The 9,693-nt window shown below is 42.0% G+C and overlaps 1 protein-coding gene across 2 annotated transcripts in view; it reads right to left on the bottom strand.

Moving 5' to 3' along the window:
* Positions 1-4,977: 4,977 nt before the first annotated feature.
* Positions 4,978-9,693, bottom strand: part of CPNE4 (copine 4) — a 214,328-nt gene continuing 209,612 nt past the window's right edge. For both annotated transcript variants that reach the window (XM_042888597.1, XM_042888598.1), the window contains exon 16: positions 4,978-5,193. In XM_042888597.1, coding sequence (XP_042744531.1) covers positions 5,062-5,193 — 132 coding nt within the window. In that variant the 3' untranslated portion in view covers positions 4,978-5,061. The remainder of the gene's footprint in view (positions 5,194-9,693) is intronic.

The raw sequence follows: 9,693 nt of genomic DNA, 5'->3' as shown, positions 1-9,693 counted from the left end.
CCGCCCGGTCCGACGCGGAACTGTTCCGTGCGGCGCGGGAAGAACGTTCCGCCGGGAGGAGCGGGGCGATCCGTGTGGCGCCGCGGGGTGTGGCGGAGCCGGTGTGAGGCTGCGAGTAGCGGGAAGGCGCAATAAAGCAGTGCGGGCGGCCGAAGTCACCCTCTGCTTCTGCGTTTTGTTTTCTTCCGTTTTGTTTGCCGCTCTGTGGGACGGGTGTGTGTGTCGATGCCTGAATGTTCACAAAGCTGCCCGCAGCTTCCACACGTGTGCCTCGGCCTCACGTTCACCTCCCGCGCTTCTGTGAGGTAACGTGTCCCGGGATCCCTACCCTCACAGGACTGCTGTGCATGGGGAAGCACGGATCCCAACTTGGTAATTCCCAACTTCTGAACACCGTGCGGCAAGTAGTGCGATGCCACTTATCCCCATTTCACAGATGCGGAGCCAAGGCACCCAGCAGGATGAAGTGATGCGTCCGTCATGGGGCCTGCCTACAGCCAGAGAAGAGGGCTGTCTGGGCACCAGCCAGCGTTGCTACTGCAGCTTGGTGCTTCGGTGAGGGGCTGCAGCAGTCAGATTGCAAACTGTATACCCAGGAATCCATGGGACAAGAACTGCCTGTTTCACAGCAGTGAAACATATTTGCACGGCTGTATTAATGGTTAGCAGTTTTTTGGAGAAGGAAAGGAAAGAAACAAGGCCTATTGCAAAATAACTGCCTGCTGCCTTGAGTAGTCCATAAAAATGCATGATCGGGGATTAACATGACCAAGTGCTGGGGCCTGAACTGTGGGATGAGGGAGCTGGGATTGTTCAGTCTGGAGAAGGGGAGGCTCAGGGGAGACCTGATTGCTCTCTACAGCTGCCTGAAAGGAGGTGTGGTGAGGTGGGGATCAGCTTCTTCTCCCAGGTACCAGTGATAGGATGAAAGGCAATGGCTCAAGTTGCATCAGGGGATGTTCAGGTTGGGTATTAGGAAGAAATTCTTCTCAGAGAGAGCAAAACAGGCTGCTCAGGGAGGTGGTGCAGTCACCGTCCTTGGAAGTGCTCAAGAACCGTGTGGATGTGGCACTGAGGGACGTGGTCAGTGGGCATGGCGAGGGTAGACTGCCTGTTGGACTAGGTGATCTTATACATCTTTTCCAGCCTTCATGATTCAGTGATTCTATGAATGAAAGCAATACTTTTGAACCTGCAATCTTCACAAGGGAGAAGGCAGCTAGATTTCACTTGTATGTTTTGGGGATCTTGCAGGGTGACTGCAAGTCTTATAATGTCAGGTGAGAAAGTTCACTCTGAACAACCAGTCAGGTTCCTTCCGGTGTAAACTTGTGTGGCTGGGGAGCCGTGCTGAAGGAGGCAGCTCTGTTTTGTCTTGTCAGCAAACATCTTACTGCAATATCGTAGTAAGGCTCAGTGAGCTGGATACCCTTTCATCCCAGTACCCCATGTACATATACCCAAGGGATGCAGGTGAGTGATGGAGATCTGCAGAGCTATCAGGTACATCTGCTAGGAGTCAGGGGCCTTCCACCTGAGCACTTGTTGCCATATCATCTCTGTGACCTAAAGCAAGCCTTAGGTAGGACCAGTGATCTCCCCTGCACTCAGAATGACTCAAAGTGATGAAACTTGGAACCTCTCAGCTGTCATCAGCTGTGTGCCTTTATATTTGCAAATTAAATTAGAAGATGTTTTAAAGAGGCACAATTATTGTCATTTCATTTTCTTACATGCCTGTGGACTCTTTCATCAAATGCTGTATAACACAATATTGCTGATTACAGTGAGGGTTTTACAGGTAGATTTTTACCTTACATAAGTAAGCAATTAGCAGTGTATTAGCAATTTTTTCATTAGTAGATTTAGTTTACCCTACATAACTAAAAATATAACTCATCTCCATTTCTAGCTCAAGAATTAGAGAAATTAATATATTTCTGGGCTAATAGGGATGATGAATACCTTGAATATTCTGGGACTTCTGGGTATTGGATTGAAGAGGCAATAGGAATGGATGCAGAATTACAGTAGGCAGTGAAGACTATCAATTACCTCGAAGGGGCAAGATATAATTTATAATAAAGTAGTTTTCAGAATTTAAAATGATCCATAAAACCAGTAGAAATTTAATATCTACAAGAGAAATGACAGCAGCTTAGCCTAAGGGCAGAAGGGCCTTGCTAAACCCTAAGTATCATTTCACTGATATATTCATATATTTAATGATACTACTCTGCACAAAGCCAATACCATCATATTGCACTGTATCAGCTGGGACACTGAAAATTCTTTCATTTCTTCATTTCTTTTCCAGGAAATCCCTGGAGATTCTGAAGGTTGGGTTGGATCGGGCCCTGGGCAGCCTGATCCAGTGGGTGGCAGCCCTGCCCACAGCAGGGGGCTGGATCTGAGTGAGCTTTAAGGTCCCTTCCAACCCAAACCATTCTGTGATTCCATCATTATTATGCACGCTTATTTGCTGGAATTCGAGTAGATGGAGGGAGATTTCCAACTGAGCTTTCAATACCATGAAGGTGTTCTTTCAAATACCTTGGGGGCTGGTGCACAACTGCAGATCTGTCCCCACTGGTGATGTTTTGGTTTTGACAGCATTCTGATCTGGATCATGTGAAGTAAACAGAAAGATGTGTAGCAGCTATGATTGTCTTCAGACACTTAGGTAGACCAAGTACATACATGAAGATGACTGGTGAGTTATGCCTGGTGAGTTACATAGCTCAGCATACAGTAACCACCTAAACCACGTGTGATGCTGCATTATAGATGCTCCTTGTAACACCTTTGCTAAGGACAAGCTGTAAATCCTCGATTCCATGCAACTGTGAACACTCCATAAATCATTTAGTGAGGGATCATATGTGCCAGAACTGTTTATCTTATTTCTGTATTTTCTTGCTGGAAACTTGTTTTCCTTTCCTTCAGTGTGGCAAACAATAAAGAAAAAGGCTGGCCCCTCTTCAGCTGCCATTTGCATCTCTGAGTCCGTGGCCAGGTAAAGTCATATTTTTAATGTTACAAGAGCACCATCATGGCTCTGAGGATCTCAAAACACATTTCAAATACAAAAATCCCCCAGTACCATTATGAGATGTTTGTGAATTCACAGCAGTGATCTTCATTTTGCAGACGAGGAATCTGAGGCACAGAAAAATTAAACAGTGTTCCCAAGATTACAAAATAATATCATAGAGGAGCAAAGAACATTGATCCATTGATTTTTCAGCCGTGTGCTTTAACAGTGGAGAAATACTCCTTCTGAGAAGTGGGAAGGAAAAGAGGGGGAAATAGGAATATGAAGCTACAGGTGTCTTAGATAACTTGGTGGAGCAGCTCTGATTTGAGATCTATCAGTTGGGTCATCTTCACACAGTTTATACATTTTACCACGTAAAACTGGCTGCTGTTCAATACCTGATCACTTGAAGAAATCTTCATTAGGAAGTGTGAGAGGTTGCTCTGTGGGATGGAGCAGAACTGAATGTGCTGGGAAGTCAGCCCTATGTCTTGGCTATCCTGTGGCCTTCATTTTATGGTACAAAATCAATCAAAGCCGATCTCATGGAAGTTTACTTCTAAATGAGAACAAAGGAATTACAGTTCTACATTACCTGCAAACTGAAAAATATGTGTGTCTAAAACCAAAGAAGCCTGCTTACAGGTGAGATTTCCCAGAATATTCAACACTGGCCCCAAATGGCTTCTTCTGGGACTCACAACACAAATGTATTCACTTCAGTGGGAGCACTGCTCATCCAATGCTATGCCCTTTGGACAGTCCCACACAAAGTTATTTTTGGTCAAACATCATCCTTAACTTTGAGCAAGTTACGTATTTCTCTATTGTCTTCTAGCAAATGAAGAAGCCAAAATTCAAACACTAAGAATAACACTGATCTAATTTCTTCATTGGTGAATATGTTTTAATATTCCAATAGAAAAAATCAATCCACTGCTAATGTGTTCTTGTTTGTTCTCTTATGTATTTTTTTGATATGAAATCAGTTCTTCTATCGCACACAACAGCTGTGTGTGACAAGTATCAATTTTCAGTTGCCACAAAATCGGGCCATGCAAAATTTCTTTTAGAAAATGTGTCACACGAAGTTGGATACTGGGTGCAAGATTAAAAACAAAGCAAAACAAAACAAAAATGAAACAAAACAAGAATTCCCAAACATCATAGGTTCTAAATCTGGGTAGCCAAAACCAACACACTGGAAAGCCAGCCAGATCGTTTGGATTACGTGGGCATATTTTTTTCATGCAGTCCTGATGCATGATGCCCTCCAAGCCAGATGTGTTCACAGCTATGGTCTGAACGCTCTGTGTGAGCGTTGTGTCTCTGCTCAGGCCACAGACTGAGTGGGAATGTTTGGGTACCCATATTACAGACTGGTAATGGTAGAAGTGCCCATGCTCAGGACTAGATATCTCTTGAAATAATTGATTACCCCTTTGTTGGAATACAGAAGTTGAAAGCAGGCAGCGAGAGAAATGAAGACGTTGTGGCAGAGAGAGAAATAAAGACAACAACTGCAAAACTGTGTTGTTTTTATTTTAAACATGCAAAATACAGTTCATGCATCTGCCATTTTGAAAAATCTCTCAGTTCATAGCAGATTAAACCAAATACATTTTGGCTATCGACTCTCAATAAATATTTCAAAATGCTTTATAGTGTAAAGATAAGAAATTTAGCAAAATTTCAACAAACCTGTATAAAAAACAGATACAGATAACTTTTTATTTCAAGGAGACATGCTGTAATGGAAAGAGTTCACTCTTTTTTTCTGGACTTTTTTTCCTCATAAAAAGGTTTCAACAATAACACAGATTTAAGCCTTTGGGCTACACATGCAAAAAAAAAAACAACCCGAACAAACAAAAAAAAGAAGGTTATTTTAGTTAAAAATCACCAAAACGTGCTATTCTTTTTGTTTGTTTCATTTTTAAGTACAGTAGTTGTAGACAGTAGCATTTCTTTTTTTTTAATTTTTTTTTTTTTTAATTTGATTCTGTAAAAGAGTGCAGGCAGGTTCATGGAGCTAGTGTCCTGGAAGACTCGTACTCTGAGACACATTTTGGTTTTATCCCTTTGCCATTGTAATAGTCCACGACTTGGTTTGGAACTTCAGCCAAAACGCTTTTTGCTAGAGCAGCTGGGGAGGCCTGCAGGAAATGGTAGAAAACACAAATGTTAACCTGTCTCTGTGCTATAAGGGCCACGGGTTTAGAGGCTTTGGAGCCACAAGATCAAGGCAAGACTTATGGTACAGAGTGGCACTATGAAATTCATTTTGTAGGTCAGCCTGGGCATGTACACAAGGCCACTTAGAAGTATGCCAAAGACAAAGAGTGATCTATATATTTTCAGATCCATTTGGACTCTTCTAAGCTCAAGGCTGAGGCAACTGTTGTCCTGAACTTCACTGTGCTCAGAGAGCACCATATCATGATGAAATGCTCTGCAAGGACTACATTCACCAGTACTCACTGAGGGACCCTGCAGAACTTCCTGCTGAACGTGGGTGGACATCCATGTAATGGGAGGCCTTCATCACTACTCTGATCTTCAGCTGCTGGTGTTGTGTTTTAAGGGCTGGGGAAGTTTTTAATTCAAGTATATATATATATATTTTTCCATTGGAACTAAATCATTGTCTGAAAATGTTTAATTCCCAGGTTTTGTGGAGGCTTTAAAGCTCTTCCTGCAACATTCAAGTGATGGGCATCACCCAGAAACAGGTCCTATAAGAAGTGACATCCCTGAGATGCAGAGGCAGCCGCTGGCTTTTGCCCTCTAGTAGCAACGGCAATTGCTGCTTTGCACCATGACAGTGCTCCTATGGGGCCTGTGGATGTTTTGTGGGCAACCATTAACCTGCACGTGCTACAGAGATTTTCTTCAGACCCTGTATCCATCACTGATAGAACTGGTGTCCTGTAGCCCAATGCAAACCAAAGGTACCCTCCTGCCCCATGTTTTGGATTTGCTGTTTCTACGTATTTGGATCAAAGCTGACTCCAAATCCTGTGACTCAGCCTACCCGACTCTGCTCCCTATCAGCCTTCCTCAAAAATGCAGAAAAAAATGCAAATGCTTGAAGTTCAGTCTGAGAGGTTTAATCTGCTGTGCTTATCTCCAGGTACAACACACTGCAGCTCAGTTGATCCAGGGGAACTCCTTAGCAGGTGGCTGGATCACATTTCTTTTTCTGCACGCCAAGCACTACTTCCCAAAGTAATGAACACGTCCCTTCTCCCTGTCTGTAATGCTTTCAGCTAGTATTCAAACCTGGCTTTTCACAAAGCAGCTGTACTCACTGACTTATTGCCCTGCTCTCTTTCATGAGGTAGGATTCTTATTTTTTCAGTCTTATATTTAGGCTCACATAGGATGTACACAGTAAATTATCCTCAGGCATGCTAACCCAGGGGTGTAGAAAACCCACGGGCATTAGAAATTCTACTATCAAATATTACAGTATAATAGTGCTAGAAAAAGTATAAATAAAACTATTTTGAGTCACTTATGTGATTAGTAATGAATAAAATGAACCAGTATTTCCACAATGAGACATTTTTGCCAAAATATCTGAGCGGGTGAAAGTCTGGAACAATTCTGCAGAAACAAAGTGGCAAAGCAGAACCCACACCTTGTGTGACAGCACAGCAGCTGTTCCCACATGTTACAAGGCAACAGGACCGGTTTGTTTTACGTAGTCTTTCACAGTTGCCCGTTCTTGTCTGTTCTCAGTGAAATCAGCAGAAAATGCTCCTTGGAGTCAGGCAAATGACTCTATGTTACTAGTGAGAGCTACTGTTTTTTAAATCTCCCTCCCAGTGCGGTAAGCTGCATGTACCTTAACTTGCCTCTGTGCTATTTTACTTGAAATACAACTGTACACAAAGGGTAAAACGGGGAGTGGGGGAAGCTGGGCCAGCACTACAGGCACAGCTCCCCTCTGCTCTGTGCCTAAAGATGCTGGGCAGGGACATTTGCCACCAGCTTCTGTGGATCACACACATAGTCTGCATGTCTAAACATGGGACCAGCACTCATCTCTGTATCATTTTCCTGATGCTACTTGTCCCTGTAGTGCTTGTACCTCTCAGTGTGCATGAGAAGTGAGGAGCCTTCTGCTGAGATTTAAGCGATTATGCCTGCTGTGCCCACAGGCCAACAGGCTACCTGTGCCTCACACATGTTGTCTGCACTGCTGCCTCACCATGGTGGTGATGCCCGTTGGTCCTGGGGCTCTTTTTACTAGGGAGCATCCCCAAACATGGTGAAGGGTGATTTCTTGCCAGTTCAGGCCACCTGTACATCAAGCACTGTTGTGTGGTGAAGCACTCTCACTTCGGGATGGTGCAAAGCAGCACTTGTGTAATTAAGAAACACCCAACTGCTTCCAAGCTAAAAACCAGTCCAGTTCAGCAGCACTGTTTAAGTTACCTTCACTGGGCTCTTAACACAGATGGTACACAAATGTTCTGCTGTAACATTTTGTTACACCACTGTTTAAATGCTATGCCTGAAGAGCAACCTAGCAAGAAACACCTCCAGATGAATAGTTCTCATCTGATGGCTAACACACAACAATCGGATCACTCAGCAGCAAGAGAATAATCCCCTCTGATGATAATTGGTGTATATTACAAATGACTGCTGATTCCATTCTACAGCTTTACCATGCATAATCTTTAATTACAGTGCATAGTGCAAAACATTACTCTTTGGAGTGGTGAAGAACTATGCTTTCCCTACTTGTTTGTGACAGGTGTTATTAAGCTGCAGTTATTAGGCTTTGTAATTAAACACAATGCTAAGTGCAATACCATCTATTTGCTGCATCCAAGTTGTGCACAGAAAATACATCATGCTTTTTAAACTCAGAAAAGTCAGCTCGTAGTATCACTGCGAATGGATTGAGGCGGAGCTGCAACTAGAGATTTGCTAGGAATCAATACAATTATGATTAATGCTTTACCGAAGTATTCTTGATACAGGACATCATGTAGGAGAAGATTAAACCCCAATAATAAAACTTTATATCTCTGGTCTTGAGTCAGTAAAACACCGAATGGGGCTGTGAAGTTTATGATATGTGAATAACTGTAACTAACTGACTTAAATGTATGTGCGAGTGCTGCCAAGGATCAGACCCTTCCCTTAAGTCAGAATCCCTCTCATTTGATAAGTTTATCTGTAGGTTATTTTTAGAATTCCCTTCTCCCTCATTTCGATTTTCTCATAGAGGCAGTTTTTGGGAATGTTGTTTTTCATCTCCTTCAATAGATATGAGATTCTGAGTTGCAGGCTGACCTGAGAATTGAAGCAATGAAAAAAATATTGTTTAGTCTGACTCAAAATGAGTTTGGGTTTACTATTCTATCACAACAAAAATAATTGCTCACAAATAACATCCCATAACATCCCTCCTTCCATCAGCAGTACAGGCAATATGGATTCAGGCATAAATAAATGACTTAGTGGAAAAATCTACAAACCTTATAAAACTTGATATGTAGTCTTTCTAATGAAATCGTTCACTTTCTCTTTTCCCTACTTAAGAGTTGAACATACAAAGTAGCAGAACTAAACACAAGGTTAAAAAAAAAAAAAAAAGACAAAAACTGACAAAAGGGATGAGATTTTTAATCAAACACATCTTTTCCCTAAAGCTGTAAAATGTAATATGTTGATTCACAGTAATTCTTGTATGTGATCAGAAGTGATCTGACAAACCCCATTTTGGGTTAAATCTGCATTTGCTGTGGGAAAAAAAATATTCAAAACATCACAGTCATTTCTATTATCATAAATTATTCCACTAGTTGATGGAACAGGCATGGCCTTTTGTTCATGCTGAGGGTAAGTAAGAAAGATGGCTGTGAATATCAGTTTGTCCAGGGAGATATTATCTGGGGTGCTTTCACAACAAAGAAATTCAAGCAGTAGTGGCTGTTGTTATGGGCACTCATCCATTACACTGACATTTGTTGAAATGCTGAAAGATCATGATACACAGATTAAATATCAAGTTGTATAAGATATATTGGCATTTGTGATATAGCAAACACATTATCTATCTCTAAAGCTATATTATCCCCATTACTGAGAGAAAGGGGGAGAAAAATATCTCTATTTAACGAGAGCGATGATTTTTTAAGATCGCTGTCCTTTCCCAATACTGGGGTAGTTAATCTACAACAGCTCAAAATAAGATACACTCGCCATTTGATCAATGCTTGCAATTAAAATAACATTTAGAATCACTCAAAAGTGAACATAAGGCACAAAATATTCAGCGCCCAAGATGAGCTGCAACCGTCAGCGTTAATCTATCCAATCAAGGGTGATTTCAACTTTGTTATAAAGACACAAAGTGAAACTAAATTTAACAAATGCAGCTGGATTTGCCAGTTCCTTGCAGAAACATTTTTTAATTGAAAGCAGGTCTAGCACCAGTCCATAAATAACTTGCCTCTTGACACTTTCACAACAGACTGGTACAGTACCACACACTTGTGATTATCTGATGAAGGAGAACTGTGAACTGTGAGCAGGTCGTGCTCATACTTTGTTCCAGCAGATACTTAATAGGTGGCTGAGCAGAGCTGTCAACACAAAATGTACGTCTCTACAATTCAGAGGCAAACCTGCCA

Source organism: Lagopus leucura, unplaced genomic scaffold (genome assembly GCF_019238085.1).
Source record: "Lagopus leucura isolate 7727_CA_CO unplaced genomic scaffold, USGS_WTPT01 Super-Scaffold_100157, whole genome shotgun sequence".
Lineage (NCBI taxonomy): Eukaryota > Metazoa > Chordata > Aves > Galliformes > Phasianidae > Lagopus > Lagopus leucura.
This window is presented reverse-complemented; position numbering and strand designations above follow the sequence as displayed.